General features: G+C 38.8%; 2 protein-coding genes across 5 annotated transcripts in view; both read right to left on the bottom strand.

Moving 5' to 3' along the window:
• LOC107552729 (helicase SRCAP-like) overlaps positions 1-2,884 on the bottom strand; it is a 29,234-nt gene extending 26,350 nt beyond the window's left edge. The window contains exons 1-3 of the mRNA XM_016234702.1: positions 2,638-2,884; positions 2,353-2,538; positions 2,097-2,247 (exon numbers count right to left, since the gene is read on the bottom strand). Coding sequence (XP_016090188.1) covers positions 2,097-2,247; positions 2,353-2,538; positions 2,638-2,799 — 499 coding nt within the window. The 5' untranslated portion in view covers positions 2,800-2,884. The remainder of the gene's footprint in view (positions 1-2,096; positions 2,248-2,352; positions 2,539-2,637) is intronic.
• A 3,427-nt stretch (positions 2,885-6,311) lies between these two features.
• Positions 6,312-20,829, bottom strand: part of fbrs (fibrosin) — a 27,094-nt gene continuing 12,576 nt past the window's right edge. For 2 of the 4 annotated variants that reach the window (XM_016234750.1, XM_016234749.1), the window contains exons 11-18: positions 11,187-11,270; positions 11,047-11,085; positions 10,884-10,955; positions 10,554-10,707; positions 10,157-10,237; positions 9,917-10,000; positions 9,214-9,421; positions 6,312-9,085 (exon numbers count right to left, since the gene is read on the bottom strand). In XM_016234750.1, coding sequence (XP_016090236.1) covers positions 7,579-9,085; positions 9,214-9,421; positions 9,917-10,000; positions 10,157-10,237; positions 10,554-10,707; positions 10,884-10,955; positions 11,047-11,085; positions 11,187-11,270 — 2,229 coding nt within the window. In that variant the 3' untranslated portion in view covers positions 6,312-7,578. The remainder of the gene's footprint in view (positions 9,086-9,213; positions 9,422-9,916; positions 10,001-10,156; positions 10,238-10,553; positions 10,708-10,883; positions 10,956-11,046; positions 11,086-11,186; positions 11,271-20,829) is intronic. The other 2 variants (XM_016234751.1, XM_016234752.1) reach the window with 2 other exon arrangements.

The raw sequence follows: 20,829 nt of genomic DNA, 5'->3' as shown, positions 1-20,829 counted from the left end.
ACACACGAGTTACAAAAACAGTCGGTTATGTCTGTGAAGGTAAACAGCTGGGAAATAAATCGCTTGTTTATTTTAGATCTGTGTGGCAGCAGCAATATACAGTAGCCTAAATAAATCAATAAATCCACTGCTCTCTTGTCTCCTCTAAGGCTGGGACTCTAAATAGTGTTCTGTGCTCGTCTATGCAGCCAACGACAGAACAGTTAGCATGTTTTGCTCAAACTTTCGCCATGGCATTAGAGCTGGTAAACCGTTGTCGCTTGCAAAATCAAAATGTCGGTGCCTTGAGTGGAAGTTTATAGATTAAAGGGCGGTAATATTATAATGAGATCACTTTGCACGTCACCAAGGGAGCGAAATCAGATGCGCTCGTTTTCTCAGACGCTTGCAGAAAAAGGCTTCCCAAAACAAAGTGATTGGGTTAATCTTTTTCACGTTTCCTTGGTTGGTAGATGCACCAGGGACCTGATTATAGCACTTAAAACCTGGAAAAGTCAGATTTTCATGATGTGTCACCTTTATGACCAAAGGGGTCATATGGTGCTTTTTTAAAGATCATTATTTGGTGTATTTGGTGTAACAGAATATGTTGACATGCTTTAATGTTAAAAAAAACCATTATTTTTCAAATACTGTACATTATTGTAGGTCCTCTATGCCCCGCCTCTCTCAAATGCTTCGTTTTCTACAAAGTCCCTCCTTCCGACAAGCGCAGTCTGCTCTGATTGAACCCCGCAAGCACTCGTCGGAAATGTAACGCCCCTTACCATAATCGCGAGCTTCATCTTTCAAAATAAATGTAAAGACGGAGCCCGAAAGGGGAACAGAGTCTCGTGACAGACACAGTGATGAATATGTGTTTGCAGTACACAAGACACGGTTAAGACAGCTGACTCCACTGTGATGTGTCTAGCGCTCTCTCTCTCGCACACACACGATGCGCAAAACTTGCATTTGAACAGTCAATAGCAAATACTTAAACTAATTAACAAAACAGTAGCTGATTCAGAAGCGCCAGATTGTCATAGCAAAGTCAGAATTACCTCCTCTCCTAGGTTCACGAAACGGTCGTCCATAAAATGCATTGCTGTTCTGTTGTAAGTAATCTTAAAGATTCCTAAATGCATCTACTTTCGGAAGGCCAAATAAAGTGCTTTTGCTTTCGCCTAGAAACACAGCGTCTCCCTGACATGGCTGCTTCAACACTAACTGCGGTTACTGAAACCACGACTTCTTCTTTGCATGAACATTTGGGCCACATTATGCAAATATTTCCACATAGTGAGGTAGATATGTGGGGGCGTGTTAGGGGGGCGTGGCAGAGTCTTAACTTTGATAAAGAATAATCTCTTTGGTTTTGAGACTTTAGTCTTTGCAACTTCAGGGATCTTATCTACGTACAATCAGCTTGTAACACTCCAAAGAGAAAGGAAAACTTGAAATCGCATCATATGACCCCTTTAAGGCAATAAGGCAAGAAGTAGGACTCGTGTAAATATCGGATCAGCTTTCCAGCGCTGGAGAGAACTCAAGGAGCGGAAGGCCTGCGATCGAACGCCGAGGTTGCTTTGTTTTTTTTCGATAGGTGAGTAACACCGTGTCTGCGGCGCAACAGCTAAAGTCTGTCTAGTACACTGGACGCGACAAAGCGACCGTTGAAAATCATTTGAAATTTGTGTCAATACGTCATGAATAGAATGCAGCAGCAGTTTTCTGTTGGGGATTTGTCATGTTGTGCCGCACCGCATCCAGTGTAGACCATAGATATGTATATATATCTATGGTGTAGACAGCATCACTGATTATAATGAGTTCCATAGTATTTTGTCATGCCGCGCCACTCGCGTCCGGTGTAGACACGGTGTCACATTGGTTTTGCTTTGTTTCACAGAACTAATTGTTGCCTGGGTTGCGTACGTATGTGTGGGGCGGAGCTATCAAAGTAGGGGGCGAGACCCTTTTGGCGTAGGGGCGTGTTTGTTTTGGTGATTTCAAATGTCAACATTGGCTACCAGAAATCGCTTACCCCACCTTTAAAGTGTGAATCATGGATAGTTTTTGGTGCAATAGAGATTTCAACCAAAAAAAAAAGCCACCAAAAGTCACCTTCTCAACACTGCTCCAGAAGGCACGGACCTCCTTGGCAATAGAAGAAGCAACTCTTCTCAGTTTGGCCTGCTCCTCACGTTTCGCTCTCTCTTCCTTCTGTCTTAGCTCCTCATGGTGGCGCATCACCATCCGTACTACCTGAAAATGAGTCAATTGGTGAGATGCTCTATTAACCTAACATTAAAAAAATAATAAAATACAAATAGCATGTTTCCAATAGGAAAGTCTGAATGTAATGCTTACCTTTCGGGCCACTCCTCTTTTCCATCGCCTCTCTTGTGCAAAATCTGCAGAAAGCCACTGCATTTCCTCACAGAGGTAATCCCACTGTACTTTGGGCCTTACTGGTTCGGTTATACGAGACAGACGTTTTAGGGACCAGAAACCTTCACGTTTTAGTGCAAGGGTACGATGTTCTATTTCTGCTTCCTGTTTAAAGTATTACAAAAAAATAAGAATAACCATCCATTACAACCATTAAATCACACTATTTCTGAAAGTAAAAGATTAAATGTGTCCTTCTCTTACATGTTTTGCCAGTTCTGCCATGTCTGTATGCTTTGGTGTGGATTTCGGGGTGGTTGTCTGCTCTGACTGAGAACAGCCACCAGAACCCTGGGAGGAAGTGGAGGGCATGCTTTTGCCATGAGAGTTATGCACAGGTGAGGCCCTGCCTATGTGAGAACGCATCCAGTCACCAGATGAGGGAGATGGAGATGGACATGGAATGGGGGAGGTGGAAGGGGTAGAGCCTGCTGTAACCTTGCCTGCAATCCATTGGCAAACCTTGGGAAAGACAAATAAAACAGTGCATCTGACTGCGTGACTGCACAATATTATTCAGCATGGAGTATAAAAGGCTCAGACTGCCCGTCTATCTCACTTACAACCAGCCAGGTATCCTTCATATCTGGCTGCATTAAAATACCTACATCGATCAAATCTTTCACCTCAACAGCATCGAGAGCCTCTGCTCTCACTTCCTGCCTCTCTTCCACATTCACGATATCTGGAGTATCATTCAGGCATATCTGAATCTGTGAGAGTTTATAATCAGTTGGAATGGAGCTGATTCAACAGCACTTTCACTGGCACCTGAAAGCATTACAGAATTAGCCAAGCTACTTAATAAATGGACAAGCAAGGGGTGGAAGTTTAAAAAAAAATTCCGCAGAAATTGTCTAACTGTACCACAGCCGCAGATGAGTAGGTCTACATATAACTTAAAAGAAATGAACTAAATAAATACCTGAATGTGATGAAGCACCAGTCTCTTCCGTGATTTCCACTTCCAGGATGCTGAGATCAAGGGTACCGCTGCATCTGAGGGTCTAAAGATAAAATTATTTGTAAAATCAAGCCTAAAATCCTAAAGAAACAGCGAGCGCATATTCCGACATATGAAAGAGAGCTTTCCTAGAATGCAAAGTATAGTTGAATAAGTAATTTCCTCAAAACCCATCTGCTCTACGGAGTCAGTGGTTAAAATGCAAGAGCAGCCTAACAATTCAGAGCTAACACAGGTAAAAAGAGCATTTCTCATTGACTTAATACACAAATTTACGGACAAAACTCTCGTTTAGCAATATAAGAAATTCATAAGAATGTACAGTTATTATTAATTCCTTCAAACAGCCGGCTTCTATAATACAGGAATATATAGAGCACATACTAAAGGAAATAAAGTATTGTCATTTTTAACTGTAATATTAACTACACACAACTTTTAACACACACACACACACACATTACCTTAACATCAACTGTTAAAAATACAAATTGTGTTGTATACCCGGGCAAACCGTCTCATTCAGTACATTAGTGCTTCACGTTCGGCTAGCATTTAGCGATGAGTTATCACGGATTCGTTATTCTCCTACGACTGCTTATAAACTTAAGAAGATAGGATAGCAGTTAACGTTTAATACCGAATATGGATAACAAATGTAGCCGGCAGTTCTGTATGCATGATGCGGGTGAACACACATGGGCCTTTAGCAGGCTAGCAAAGCTAATTCACAGACGTTACAATGGAGCCGACACGATAACGTTTCATTTTTGTTGTTGGCGTTTAAATGACAGGGAGCTAACTTACAGTCCTAAACTGTTTTGTGTAATAATACGTGAGAGGGCGTCTGTTATTATATTATCTTCTGACTCAGACAAACATAGAGATATATAACGTTATAAATACACACACCGTCTCGAGCTCTCACGCGCGCGCTGAACACACTGCTCGAGCTAAGAGCGCGCGTGCTCACATCGGCTTCCGTGAGAAGTTATGCAATGCTCAAGAACAAACTATGATTCATCATAATCCATATCGAGGGGTTTTAAAGACTTGTCACTAAACATAAACCTATTACTGGTCATTTTCTTATACACCCATTACTGGAACGACCTCTTGACGTCACCGCGCGGGGTCACGCGAAGCCGATTCGCAATCTCTTAAAAACAAAAAAAAAGATTCGCAATCTCGAGAGTCGAATCTTTTCAAAATGAAAGTATACGAAACGGTTGTTCTTTTAAATAAAATTATAAACTTTGTAAACTTGACAAGACATATGTAGTGTATTTTAGTACTGATGTATGCTATTTATATTTGGGCTCCAAATGCCTTGACATTATAAATTAGGCTACATAAAATTACAATAAACAAACATATTAATATAAGGTAATAAAAAAGGTAATAAACAGCCATGTGTGCCTACATATAGATCTGGAGAAGTTTTAAAGCATGAAATACGCCAAGAGGAGATTTCAGGGACCACTGGATGACAAAGAATCACTGAATCGGTTCCTAAACCGGTTTTCGGTTCGAAAGAACCGACACACAAAAATGAGTTGGACTTTCAATCACAACATTCAACAATTGTAGTCTGTTATGTTGTACTACATTCTAGATTAGCGGAATCGTCAGGATTTTAGTAATACGTTGGTTTATTTGAAATGTTATATGAAAATCCACTCAATAAGGACACATTAAACACACTTGAGGGATAAAGTAACGCACAAAATTATAGGCTAACTTGGTTGCTGTTGCACTTGCAGTGACAGACGACAGTTTCGTTTTCAGCTCGCGGTCTCAAAAGTGTGCAGTGCTAAATAATCGGAACCCTTCAAATTTGCTAAGGATTTTGGTGCAGCTGCATTAAAAGTAGATAACTAACATGAATGCGCGGTTGATCCCATCGAGTCAGCTCAAAAGGGCCGTACTGTTAATTACATTACAAAACCGATGAATACTTCACCCCGACTGCTTGAAAGCTGTTTTTATACAGTCTATGCTTGAAAGTCAACTTGTCCCGCCATGTCCCAATCCCCCCCAAGTGACCCCCTTTTCCCCACTCCTCCTCCTCCCACCACTTCCTCCCCAGCACCCCCTCCTCTCACCACCGCCATCTTAAGTTCCCACCTACCTGAAATTTCCGAGCACTTTTCTTTTACTAAATTCTTGCTGAAGGAGTCGCCATCCGCTTCAAATCGTACTCAATCCGTGTTGAGACTACTCCAAACGGTCTCTCGGTACCCAGTGAGGTACTGGCAGGTTCGTTGGATCAAGTTAAAGACCGCTCCGAGAGAGACTGGGTCCGGAATCGCTGAATCTAGCGGTTGTGGGGAGGAGACTTTCGACGCAGCGAAATGGAGGAACGAGCGACTGCTGACCAAGAACAGACATCTCGCGAGACGTGCTTCAGCGCGCGCTGCACTCACTGCAGGCTTCTGCTGCACACATCTTAGACGTTACTGGAAATTCGCCTTGTTTTGTATTTATTACATGTAAATATCAAACAGAACCACGACTTGTTTGCACGTAATTTAAGATATGTAAAAAAAAAAAAAAAAAAAAATTTAAAAAAGAATTTAACTACTTTTTAAAATTATATCTCTCACTGTGTAACTTAGCTGCCAGCAGTTTGACAAGGTACAAATTACTGATATTATATAATTAATCAATTTTAGAACAAATTAAAGATTTTTTTTCTTCTCCAGACAACAATCAAATGTCTTGATAGATGTTTATGAGCCTAGATACAATTTTTGATCTCATGGATTATAGTAACGATTAAGTCTAAGATGTTTGGTGCACATGGATCACTTAAATTAAAATAAAATGGGCTAAGTCCTGGTATAAATCTAGATAGATGGCCCTGAAATTAGGTGACAATAACACGCCATTTATATCTACACAATGAATCAATACACTACCACACATGAAAATAACCAACCATTTTTAATAATTAATCTTTGTGGTTTTCTTTTCAAGGGGAGGGGGACATATTTAAAATGTATAAAATTGTTTTGCTCAAATAATTAATCCAGAATGCCCTGTCTCTCAAGAGTCTTTCTAATCCTATAGTTTAGCTGCAAGTACAAGACGTGCACTCCTTTTGTCCAGTCGACAGATGCCTTGTTTCGCTCCGTGTGTTTGGGTGATGGTTGTTGGAGACTTCCAAAGGCTTCAACTGTGGAGAACATAGACATACCACCCACACACCTCCCAAATTATGAAGGTATACAGTTCACTGAACCGTAGAGGCTGGCTTTGATACATCCTCAGTACACAGGCTTGAACATAAAGCAGTATTTTGGACCAATATCACTGTAGTGCTTTGCTGGACAATAATAATCACTGACTCGTTTCAACAAGTGAGTGCATTTGGTGAGACCTGAAACATGACATTATAACATAAACAGTGAATATATTTATTATGGAAGGTAATTAACGTTAACAATAATTATTACAAAAGCAATATCACTAGTCTACTATATTCTGGCCCAGCTCTTGTACGGAGTCAGACTAATGAATGGGAGACAATTCTTTCCCTTTGAATTTTAAAATATTATCCAACAAGATGTACAGTTCATAACTTTTTTTTAAAGAATAAAATAAATCTTAAGAAGTTAATTCTGATGTTCATGGAAGTTGTCTGATGGATGACTTGAATATTTAAAGCAGAATGTGGACCATGTGTTTCTTTTAATTCATACATTTCCCAACAGTGCTAATTCAGACAATGAGAAGTACTCAACTACTTTGTCAAGGGTCCGATTTCTCTTTCCTCAAATGCAAAGCTGAGGACCATAACTCTACAGTAGGTTTTCCTTAAGTTCACCTAAACAAACAAGTTCACAATTTTTGATCCATCACTCTTCAACACAACCTGTCTTCATATTAGTAGCAATGAATAGTCTTTGAACATCCACAGGCCTCTTTGTAAAGAAAACCCTACATAAAAACCCGGGGAAAACAGCAAGAGAGTACCTTAATTGCACCAACTTAACCACAGTGGATAAATATATAAAAACAGCCCTGGGAAGTGTCTCCGTTCGCTCCCCAGGTTGTTTCAAAACTTGTGTATGGTCACTGAAGCTTAGCTCTTTTTGAGTGTCCTGCAAAATCTTGCCATTTAACGAGCAGTTTCTTCAGCACAGCAGTTCTGGAAGCTGCTCGAGCTTTACCTAGTACTATCTGGACTCGCCGTCTTTATGTGTGGTAAAAAGGGCCAAGTCTCCTGCTCCACCAAGTCTGGGGCCACGGGGTGGAGTAGAAGAAGATCTGTTCACCGACGGAATTAGAGGTGGTGGAGCCCCAACAGACAATGCCCCAACTAGACCTGGTGCCTTGGCTAGAATGCCATTAGGTACGTGAGAGTGTGAATGCAGAGGTCCCAGTCTAGAGTAGAGGCCAGGGTGATGTGATGCTTGTGCAGAGGCTCCAGCTGGTTGGAGGTGAGAGTGGGATAGCAGCCCTGCGTGAAGCTGTTCTAGGTGGGCAGCATGAGATGGGCTAGGAAGGTGAGGTGCGGATAGGTGCGGATGTGAATGCATCCCAAAGTACCGTGCTCTCTCAAAGTCTTCCCGCAGTAACTGAGCACGTTGTTCCTCATCGAACGGGTGGCACATCAAACCGAACTCTGGCCTGCCTACTGAGGATGAAGCAGAGGACGTAGAGGTAGGTGCTGGTGGATGGTGTGGGCTGGTTGCCACAGCTGCCTCCAAATAACGCTGTACCTGCTGATGCTGGAGAAGTCTAGACAAGTGTGGATCAGAGCGAAGTGCAAGGTGGGGATCTGACCTCAGAGCCAATACTTCCCTGCGTTGCTGCTGTTGAGCGGCCAGATCCCTCCAAGGGTCCCAGGGAAAGTGAGTGGCTTGGGAATGACCTTGTGGAGGACCATGTGGATGTGGTGGAAAACGATCAACTGCAGCACCTAATACCAGTCCACCTGAGCCTCCAGCACCACCAAGATAGGGATCAATACACCGTGGACGATCTAAGAAGGACAAAGGATGGTGTGGAGGGTGCGGAGTTGGTGGAGGAAGAGGCACGCCAGGTGTAGGTGTCAATGAGAGGGTTGAGGAAGGAGTGGATGGATGGTGTGGGTGCCGACTATTAGGCCGTTCAAAATTGTGTGAAGGCACGGAGGAATGCAGTAAAGAGATGGGCACTGGCTCAGGCTCCTCTTTACGCTCTTCTTTGACCTTGACTTGGGGGAGGAGCAACCCAGAGGTTAGACCAAGTGCAGGTTTGGATACCGGAGTTGTGGTACGATCAGGTTTCTTGACTGGAAGCAAACTAGAAGAGGCTGGACCATTGTTCTCTCGTTGCGAAGAATGGCTGGATTCTGTGCTGAGTGTGTGCGGTGGCTGTCGGTGAAACAGATCCAGAGGAGAGGGGGCTAAGGGGACGTTAGAAGGAGAGGTTGTGAGAATAGATGATGTTGAAGATCGAGGTCTGTCTGGTGCTGCGGAGGAAGCTGACACTGGTGCCCTGGATGCAGAATGTTGTCTCTTGTCTGACTCCCGTTCTCTTTCTCTTTCACGCTCTCTGCTTTGGCCATCTGACTGAACTCCACCTCCATTCAGTGGGCCCAAGCCATTTAGATGTGAACTGGGGGTGCTGCTGCGATGCTTGAGGGATGGGACACCAGGTGACATTCGCACTGGCTGCCGTCCATACAAGAGACTGTCTCTGTGTGAAACAGTATTAAACCAATTAAGTTATGTGTGAAGTTGCGAGATGCAATACATAATTTACTTTTGATCTTAAAAGCCCACTTGAAAACTACATTATAACAACAACGAGTTTTAATGTCATACCTGTCCTTTTCGTCTTTTATATGAGTGGGTTCTCTTCTTTCCACATCCTTTCCTCGATCATCTCTCTTCTCTGGTCCTTTTGCCCAGGACGATCCAGAGGGGAAAGAGGCAGGGGTAACATGCAGACGATTCCATGGATCATGGGGGTTACCCAGTCCTCCAACTGCACTTGCAGAGGGCTCGGCCTTATGTCCAAAAACATTGGCAACTAAAAGAAAATGTATAACATTTGATTAGTGTAAATGTGACTGATAAAATACTACTTAAATTAACTTTTGCTACCCTTTATTAAAATGCTAAGGAAATGTTAGAAAACCAACACATTCAAATTAGAGCAGTGATTCTCAACTGGGGGCCTCTGCAAACATGGGGCCTGAAGAGGACTTAAACGATTTAATATAAGACAAATCAACTAAAAATCTAAATATATCAAGATAAATCAAGGATTGAAAAACTTTTTTTCTTTGAGAACCAGGAATACTACTGGAAAAGCCACGAACTTTTTAACTGGAAAAGCCATGTAAATTGATGAAATCTTATAACCCCTTGGACACTTCTATAAATGAATATAAATTTTCAAGTTATGCCGTCGTAATCTAGTAAACCACAAAAACTGCCTTGAAGTCAAAGAGGTTGAGAACCAGTGTTAGAGTTATCCGATTAATTAATACATATTCTTAATTAACAAATTAGCATGACAAACCTATCGTGGGGCTGCCTAGGCCTCCAAAGGCACCAGAACTCAGGGCTCCCAAAGAAGAGTAGGAGGATGAACGAACATATGGGTCTGTAACACGAAACCCGGCCATTAGTGATAAAATCAGCTAAACGCAGAGGAAATTATGCTCTACAAAGCTAGCAAATGAAGCAAGCCTGAAGAACAGAACTGCACAGAGCAACAAGAGCAGCCATGGGTAACATTGGCTTTTGATGCCTCTCTTACCCAGATGTGCTGCTGAGGTGAGGAAAGAGGAATGGGGCGTTGATGGAGGCATGAATGGTGTGGAGGACGGATTGACTCCACCTGAGAAGACATGGGTCAACTCAGACAAAAACTTAAAACACCCATAAATGGACTACCATTGAGTGCTGACATTTAGCCAAGTTTGCGCTTTATATCCTCCTTAAGCCTTTCTAATTTATAGCCCTTGTACGGCAGCAGTGCTGTAAAAATCCTTCAGTAGTGCTGTCAAAGTGTTTTGTACCTGAAAACTGTTATTTAGATAGAAACAACCCACTTCAATAGCTTAAAAGCAATCATAGCTTAAGAACAACCACAGGCTTATATCACCAGCAGAATTCCTAAATTGATTGTAGAAATAAGTTTAAGTATAACCCACCAGTGAACAGACTTCCTGGTCTTGTAAGATCAGGAGTTGGGGCAAGGGGACCACCAAGTGGTCCTAGACCTCCTAGTCCACCAATACCAGGGCCAGGGAGTCGAGGCAACAGGTCATTACGGAAGTCCAGCTTTTGTGGATCAGCATGCATAAGCTGAGGAAGACAGCAACAGAAAAGTGGTCAAAAGGACTGATGCCACTTTTATTTAAAAACGCTTCTAAAAGTAAAAAAACAACAACAAAAAAAATAAATTAAATATTTCAGCCATTTTTGCAATTTTTGGCCTTTTTGCATTAGAACTAAAGATAAACACAGATAAACACAAAAACCTTGACTTTTTCTTGATGCCTTAGAATCATCCAAGCAACACGGACATGCATAGCACACCATTTTCCAGGCTTCTGTAAAGAGATCATCCAAATAAAGTTAGAAAAGTCATTTAGAGGTCAACAACTAAAATAAATCAAGTACAAAGCAAATGTTTAAACTTACATTACTGACTTTTGGTGGTGGTGCAAACGGGTCTGTTAGCTGTGGACACAAACACCATACATTATTCATATTATTCATAAGTCTCTATGAAGTTACAATTACGATGTATGATGAAAACATGCATGATAGTGCATCTTTACCCTTGGAGCTTTAGGTGGAAGATGGGGTGGTACAACTCCCAAACCAGCAGCCATCTCTGGAGCAGCTCCCTGAAGGGCAACAAGCTGTCAATAACAACAAACTATTCAAACCCACTTCATGGGCTCAAAATATAAATAGGAAAAAATGTGACTGGATTGGTGCCTAACATTGGCTTTAACTCAATTAAAGTGGTTGTCCTTACAAATCAGATTGTGCTTGAACTTAATGAATAACTAACATGTTCAAAATTTCAGACCTTAGAATATCTTGCCCAAAATATAAGCCATACATTCTTCATGGTTGTGCCATCACAACAAAACACAAACATGTGACCAATGAATATTTGCACCTTTAGCCTGTAGGATACATAACACTGCTAAAAACCAATAGAAAAATACTATTCATGGGCTCAAAATATAAATAGGAAAAAATGTGACTGGATTGGTGCCTAACATTAGCTTTAACTCAATTAAAGTGGTTGTCCTTACAAATCAGATTGTGCTTGAACTTAATGAATAACTAACATGTTCAAAATTTCAGACCTTAGAATATCTTGCCCAAAATATAAGCCATACATTCTTCATGGTTGTGCCATCACAACAAAACAAACATGTGACCAATGAATATTTGCACCTTTAGCCTGTAGGATACATAACACTGCTAAAAACCAATAGAAAAATACTACTCTCCTTTTACCAATCGGAATAAACTTTAAGACAAGACAACAAACATACAATAAGTTTTACTAACTTCACAGGTTGGTCATTCATAATTTATTTAAACAGAGTCCTTTCAAAGATATAGCTGAAAAATGGCCAATTTAAGAGAGATTGCAAAATTATTTAAAACTAAATTGAGTGTTTATGTCTTTATGAACCACAAGCATTATTTTAATTCTGATGAACCTGAAATCAAGTGAAATCAAGTCCTTATTTTAAGATTATTATAAATATCTTAAACTCCAAGCTATTCATTTGTGTGATAGAAAGACTACACTTAAGTACAAAATCATATATAATGCAACTTATATTTCTTTATCATATTTATGGTAACACTTTGGAATAGGGAACACATATTCACTATTAATTAAGAGTTTTTCCCTGTAAAAAAGCTCCTAGCTAGCTCGTAAAAAATAGTTAGAAAGGTATAGTGCCGGTATTCAGTAATGCTATATCACGGTAATGAATATGCACGATATTGTTATCATGGGCACTTCAAAATACAGAGAATAATTATTTATAATAAATCATTAAAAATTTTGAATGCACTTTAAGAATACTTTTCCCATCAACCGGTCATAATGCACAACACCGCTGTATGCTGCGTTAAGACGCATACGCACTCTGATGTAAACAAGCACGGACGAGAAGCACATGGTGGAACACGTGAGAGAAGCTCTGGATTAAAGCACATTTACTCTCTGACAGCAAATGGCGCTAAACATAATGCAGCTGTTGCACTCTGATGTAAACAAGCACGGACGAGAAGCACATGGTGGAACGCGTGAGAGAAGCTCTGGATTAAAGCACATTTACTCTCTGACAGCAAATGGCGCTAAACATAATGCAGCTGTTACCCCGGAAACAAAACAGCTTTCCGTTTCAAAAGTGTTTAATTGATTTAAATAGCCATCAGATTTTTTTATTTGCTTATGGTGTTCATCACAGTGCCAAATGCCGGTATTCAGTAATGCTATATCACAGTAATGAATATGCACGATATTGTTATCATGGGCACTTCAAAATACAGAGAATAATTATTTATAATAAATCATTAAAAATTTTGAATGCACTTTAAGAATACTTTTCCCATCAACCGGTCATAATGCACAACACCGCTGTATGCTGCGTTAAGACGCATACGCACTCTGATGTAAACAAGCACGGACGAGAAGCACATGGTGGAACGCGTGAGAGAAGCTCTGGATTAAAGACCATTTACTCTCTGACAGCAAATGGCGCTAAACATAATGCAGCTGTTACCCCGGAAACCCCGGAAACAAAACAGCTTTCCGTTTCAAAAGTGTTTAATTGATTTAAATAGCCATTCAGATTTTTGTATTCGCTATGGTGTTCATCACAGTGCCAAATACGTAAATATTTAGACACGTGCCCTAGATATTGTTTAAAAGTGTTTTGATTCTTTATTGTTTGGTCAAACTTTACATTAGGGCTTCATTAGTTAAAGGGGTGGTTCATTGCGATTTCACTTTTTAAGGTTAGTTTGTGTGTAATGTTGCTGTTTGAGCATAAACAATATCTGCAAAGTTACGAAGCTGAAAGATCAATGCAAACGGAGATATCGTTTTTTAAAATTCTGGCAGTTTAATGCCTACAAAAACGGCTGGTAGGGACTACAACAAGTTACTTCTTGGGTTCGTGACATCACAAACCCAGATAAACCCCACCCTCGGGAAAAGAAGGCAAAGGGGGCAATGCCTGCACTGCTGTAGAGCAGGGGTTTTCAACCTTTTAGGACATGTGCCCCCCCAAGTTTGTCTTATTTCACTCGCGCACCCCCAACATCCAACACCTGGCAACACTGAGCGTTACTGATACTCGAGCCAACTCTGCTCTAACTGTCGACTAGCAGTGGGAGTCAGATTGCCCCCTAGTGGATGGCTAAAGATTTGTTAACTCATAATCATAAATTCTCAAGGGAACGTCTCTAAATTAACTGATGCTAGCACCCCCCTTGACAGGTGCTGGGGGCGCGCCCCACAGGTTGAAAACCCCTGCTTTAGAGAAGAGGAAGAGAAAAATAGAGGTGCACGTAAAAATCTATTCTATGAATAGCGATTCTGTTTTCTAACGATTCTAAAGGATTCACAAGTATTCACAACGGTTCTTAATACTGTTCCTTGCGTCTAGGGATGTAACGGTATGAAAATTTCTTATCACGATTATAGTGACCAAAATTATCACGGTTATCAGTATTATCACGATATTGTTAAAATGTGCTGGAGATGTTAAAAAGTTTTATATTTAAAAATCTACAAAACACTAATAAAGTTACTTTTTGTTTGCATAATCACTAAAACAATAACATTACCAATAATGTTCGGATTTTAATTACAGCTTGACTGACAACAGTTTAATAGCATGTTGAAATATCTAATGTAAATGTTCAAATAAAGCTTTGAAAAAGTTTAATATAAAGGTAAACCTCACATTTCAGGCACGTAAAAATCTATTCTATGAATAGCGATTCTGTTTTCTAACGATTCTAAAGGATTCACAAGTATTCACAACGGTTCTTAATACTGTTCCTTGCGTCTAGGGATGTAACGGTATGAAAATTTCTTATCACGATTATAGTGACCAAAATTATCACGGTTATCAGTATTATCACGATATTGTTAAAATGTGCTGGAGATGTTAAAAAGTTTTATATTTAAAAATCTACAAAAAACTAATAAAGTTACTTTTTGTTTGCATAATCACTAAAACAATAACATTACCAATAATGTTCGGATTTTAATTACAGCTTGACTGACAACAGTTTAATAGCATGTTGAAATATCTAATGTAAATGTTCAAATAAAGCTTTGAAAAAGTTTAATATAAAGGTAAACCTCACATTTCAGCCTTTAATTAAAGAAAAGATGTCAAAATGATAATTGATTAATAAATGATTCTATGTATTTTATCTGCTCCATAATAATTCTAGATAACTTATCTGAATTGTTTAAATGTGTAGAATCTACATAAACTTGCTTTTCATCAACCGGTCAAAATTGACAGCAGGGCATGCTAATTCTGTCTGTTTTTGGCCAGACAGAAACTGCACAAAGAATGTAAATATAAGTCTCTGTAAATCCACTCGCTGACAGCAGGTGGAGCTTCTGGAAAAGCTGAATTAGAGCTGTTTCCTGTAACCTCCGTGGACAAAGCAGTATCGCGATTAAGAACACTTCCTTTAGGTATTACATGGAGCGAAGATGAAAACAAAATGCCATCGAATTGTTTCTGAAGACAGTCAGAACCTTCAGAGGTACATTCATATAATTAATTAATTCATGTATTTATTTGTATAATTCCCTTATACCCGCAGACACAGGTTTACAAGCCACTTTTCCTGCGTTTTTCAATCAATTTCTTGACTTTTCCCCACTTATGAACACCACATTTACGTATACGATAAAAGCTCTTTGTGGTTTCTCGGTTTGCCCAATTTAAGCATCCATAAACAACGCAAAACACTGGCATTTTGAATTGCTACAAGTGATTCCTATGGAGAGAAAAATCACTTCCTGCCCTCCAGCTGCATTTCGCCATCATCAGTGACGTCATGTGCAAACAACCTATTCGGTAATGCGATATATTACGGTAATGAATATGCACTATATTGCTATCGTGGGCACTTCTAAATACCGTGAATAATTTTATATTACAAATTATTCAGAATTTTGAATGCATTTTAAGAATACTTTTCCCATCAACTGGTCAAAATGCACAACACCGCTCAATGCTGCGTGAAAGACGCTGGCACTCTGATGTAAACAAGCGCGGACGAGAAGCGCATGGCGGAACATGTGAGAGACGCTCTGGATGAAAGCGCACTTTCACTCTCTGACAGCAGATGGCGCTAAACTGCAGAAATGATAATAATAATAATAATTCATTTAAATGCAGCCGTTACCCCGGAAACCCTGTAAACAAAGCAGCTGCACTACTTTCGGTTTCTGAATCGTGTTTAAATGATTTAAACAGCCATTCAGATTTGTGTATTTGCTATGATGTTCATCACAGCGCCAAATACTTAAATATTTAGACTTAATAGGCTATTTGACTTTTTTTACATTTGAATCTGGACTAAAACATGCCCTAGATATTGTTAGAAAGTGTTTTGATTATTTATTGTTCGGTCACACTTTACATTAGGGCTTCATTAGTTAACATTAGTTAATTCATTAGTTAACAAACTGCTAATGAAAAATTCTCCTGAACATTCATTAATCTTAGTTATTCCAATATTTAATAACACGTTTTTAAAATCGAAAGTTGCAACTGTGTTATTTAATGAGCTAACATGAACTAAGACTTGTATTTTTTTAACAAAGAATAATAACTTCTGTAGCAAATGTAGCTATTGCTCATTGTGAATGTTAATGCATTAACTAAGGTTAACTAATGAGGTCTTATTGTAAAGTGATACCTATTGGTCTTTATAGTTCGTTTGCACTTTAATCTGCGTAAAACTTTTAACTTCATACATTTTTCTGTATTGCTTTATTGCACTTAAATGTTCAGTTATTTTTGTTATAGAAAAAAGTTATTAAACCTGTTATACTGTATTATGACAGCACTTTTTAAAAACCAAATCAATATCGTGATAATACCGTACACCGTGATAAAAGCATTATCAATTAATCGCAACATGAAAATTTGATACCAGCATATCCCTAATCGCAAGTTGTTCAAATCGCTGTAATCTAATACGGTTTTAATGATAATTAAAAGATGAAACGGTAATACTAACCATGGGGAATTTTATCATGATTTATCGTCAAACCGGTAATTGTTACATTCCTACTCTCGTCCCCCTACTCTGCATCTCTCTCTCAAGGCTGTTTAGCCAATCACAACACACTGGGCTAGCTAACCAATCAGAGCTCATCGCCTATTTCTGAGGGAGGGGCTTCATAAAAGAAGGAAATGATCAGCGTGTTTCTCAGAGAAGGGACAGAGCAGTGTGGAATAAAGGTAAATTATGTGAAAAATAATGTGTTTTTTAAAAAACGAAGCATTAACACATGTTAGACTGCACCCCATAAACACAATCAAGCCTAGAAAAAAACACTGAACCACCCCTTTAGTTAATTCATTAGTTAACAAACTGCCAATGAAAAATTCTTCTAAACATTTATTAATCAGGTAATTCCAATATTTAATAACATGCTGTTAAAATCAAAAGTTGCAACTGTGTTATTTAATGAGCTAACATGAACCAAGACTTGTATTTTTTTAACAAAGATTAATAACTTCTGTAGCAAATGTAGCTATTGCTCATTGTGAATGTTAATGCATTAACTAAGGTTAACTAATGAGGTCTTATTGTAAAGTGATACCTATTGGTCTTTATAATTCTTTTGCACTTTAATCTGTGTACAATTTTTAACTTTATAAATTTTTTATGTATTGCTTTATTGTATTTAAATGGTCAGTTATTTTTGTTATAAGAAAAAAGTTATTAAACCTGTTACACTGTATTATGACAACAATTTTTTGCAACTAAATATCAATATCGTGATAATACCGTATTCCGTGATAAAAGCAATATCAATTAATCGCAACATGAAAATCTGATACCAAAGTTGCAACTGTGTTATTTAATGAGCTAACATGAACTAAGACTTGTATTTTTTTAACAAAGAATAATAACTTCTGTAGCAAATGTAGCTATTGCTCATTGTGAATGTTAATGCATTAACTAAGGTTAACTAATGAGGTCTTATTGTAAAGTGATACCTATTGGTCTTTATAGTTCGTTTGCACTTTAATCTGCGTAAAACTTTTAACTTCATACATTTTTCTGTATTGCTTTATTGCACTTAAATGTTCAGTTATTTTTGTTATAGAAAAAAGTTATTAAACCTGTTATACTGTATTATGACAGCACTTTTTAAAAACCAAATCAATATCGTGATAATACCGTACACCGTGATAAAAGCATTATCAATTAATCGCAACATGAAAATTTGATACCAGCATATCCCTAATCGCAAGTTGTTCAAATCGCTGTAATCTAATACGGTTTTAATGATAATTAAAAGATGAAACGGTAATACTAACCATGGGGAATTTTATCATGATTTATCGTCAAACCGGTAATTGTTACATTCCTACTCTCGTCCCCCTACTCTGCATCTCTCTCTCAAGGCTGTTTAGCCAATCACAACACACTGGGCTAGCTAACCAATCAGAGCTCATCGCCTATTTCTGAGGGAGGGGCTTCATAAAAGAAGGAAATGATCAGCGTGTTTCTCAGAGAAGGGACAGAGCAGTGTGGAATAAAGGTAAATTATGTGAAAAATAATGTGTTTTTTAAAAAACGAAGCATTAACACATGTTAGACTGCACCCCATAAACACAATCAAGCCTAGAAAAAAACACTGAACCACCCCTTTAGTTAATTCATTAGTTAACAAACTGCCAATGAAAAATTCTTCTAAACATTTATTAATCAGGTAATTCCAATATTTAATAACATGCTGTTAAAATCAAAAGTTGCAACTGTGTTATTTAATGAGCTAACATGAACCAAGACTTGTATTTTTTTAACAAAGATTAATAACTTCTGTAGCAAATGTAGCTATTGCTCATTGTGAATGTTAATGCATTAACTAAGGTTAACTAATGAGGTCTTATTGTAAAGTGATACCTATTGGTCTTTATAATTCTTTTGCACTTTAATCTGTGTACAATTTTTAACTTTATAAATTTTTTATGTATTGCTTTATTGTATTTAAATGGTCAGTTATTTTTGTTATAAGAAAAAAGTTATTAAACCTGTTACACTGTATTATGACAACAATTTTTTGCAACTAAATATCAATATCGTGATAATACCGTATTCCGTGATAAAAGCAATATCAATTAATCGCAACATGAAAATCTGATACCAGCATATCCCTAGTAAGGTAGATGCTAAATTTACATACGGTGTAGGATTAAGGGATCTAGAATATGGCCATGCAGAATAAGGCATTAATATGTGCTAATAAACAGCCAATATGCTAGTAATATGATTGCAATTAAGCAACTATTTAATAGTGAGAATTGGTCCTTAAAATAAAGTGTTACCATACTTATAATTAGCATTCATCTGAGTGATAACATGCATGCTAAATATTCGTAGCAATGATGTAAGAACACATTCAAACTGAAACTGAAATAACCATATATTACTGTAATTTAAAACAAACAATTCCTATTTAAATATAGGCCAATTTTAAAACTTTTAAATATATTTATTCCTGTGATGGTAGCGCTGAATTTCTATCAGTTCAGTGTCATCTGATCATTAGAAATCACTATATTATGCTGATTTGTTGCTCAAGTAACATTTATTATTATCAATGTTGAAAACAATTGTGGTGGTTAATAGAGCCCTGCACGGGCCTCAAATTTAGGCCCTAGCCCGAGACGCTCAGGCCCTAGCCCGGCCCATAAGAATAATACATCATTCAGAACTGTAAAGGGTTGTATTTACACACCTATATACACACTTACAGTATCTCACAAAAGTGAGAAGTACACCCCTCACTTTTCAGCAACCATTTTAGTATATCTTCTCAAGGGACAATACTATAAAATATATCCAAGTTTCATTTCTAGAGTAGTCAATGTGCTGCTTGTATAGCAGTACAGATTTACTGTCCTCTGAAAATAACTCAACATACAGCCATTATTTTCAAAATAGCTGGCAACAAAAGTGAGTACACCCTAAGTGATAACAGCTGTATGTCGTTTAACCAATGCAAAGTCACATGTCCTATTCATCATGTTCATGTTTTTGTCTGCTTGACAGGACCATACAAATTTGTGTATCTTGTATTACAGCAGTTAACATTTGGTGCTTTGAGTACAATTCTCTCATACTGACCACTGGATGTTCAACATGGCACCTCATGGCAAAGAACTCTCTGAGGATTTGAGAATTAGAATTGTTGCTCTCCACAAAGATGGCCTAGGCTATAAGAAGATCTGTAACACCCTTAAACTGAGATGCAGTACAGTGGCCAGGGTCATACAGAGGTTTTCTAAGACGAGTTCCACTCGGAACAGGCCTCGCAAGGGTCGATCAAAGAAGTCGAGTCCTCGTGCTGTGCGTCAGGTACAGAAGCTGGCTGTGCTGCTTGTATAGCAGTACAGATTTACTGTCCTCTGAAAATAACTCAACATACAGCCATTATTTTCAAAATAGCTGGCAACAAAAGTGAGTACACCCTAAGTGATAACAGCTGTATGTCGTTTAACCAATGCAAAGTCACATGTCCTATTCATCATGTTCATGTTTTTGTCTGCTTGACAGGACCATACAAATTTGTGTATCTTGTATTACAGAAGTTAACATTTGGTGCTTTGAGTACAATTCTCTCATACTGACCACTGGATGTTCAACATGGCACCTCATGGCAAAGAACTCTCTGAGGATTTGAGAATTAGAATTGTTGCTCTCCACAAAGATGGCCTAGGCTATAAGAAGATCTGTAACACCCTTAAACTGAGACGCAGTACAGTGGCCAGGGTCATACAGAGAATTTCTAAGCCGAGTTCCACTCGGAACAGGCCTCGCAAGGGTCGATCAAAGAAGTCGAGTCCTCGTGCTGTGCGTCAGGTACAGAAGCTGGCTTCAAAAAATAGATGCATGAGTGCTGCCAGCATTGCTTTAGAGGTTGCAGAAGCGGGAGGTCAGCTTGTCAGTGCTCAAAACCATACGCCGCACACTGCAACAAGTCGGTTTGCATGGTCGTTGCCCCAGAAGGAAGCCTCTTCTAAAGCTGGCTCACAAGAAAGCCCGCAAACAGTTTGCTGAAGACAACCTGTCCAAGAGCATGGATTACTGGAACCATGTCCTGTGGTCTGATGAGACTAATGGTGCTTTTCTTGGCTCAGATGGTGTCCAGCATGTGTGGCG

This window comes from Sinocyclocheilus grahami, unplaced genomic scaffold (assembly GCF_001515645.1).
Source record: "Sinocyclocheilus grahami isolate Dianchi unplaced genomic scaffold, SAMN03320097.WGS_v1.1 scaffold457.1, whole genome shotgun sequence".
In the NCBI taxonomy this organism is placed as follows: domain Eukaryota; kingdom Metazoa; phylum Chordata; class Actinopteri; order Cypriniformes; family Cyprinidae; genus Sinocyclocheilus; species Sinocyclocheilus grahami.
The sequence above is the reverse complement of the archived record's forward strand: the minus strand, read 5'-3'. Positions and strand labels throughout refer to the sequence as shown.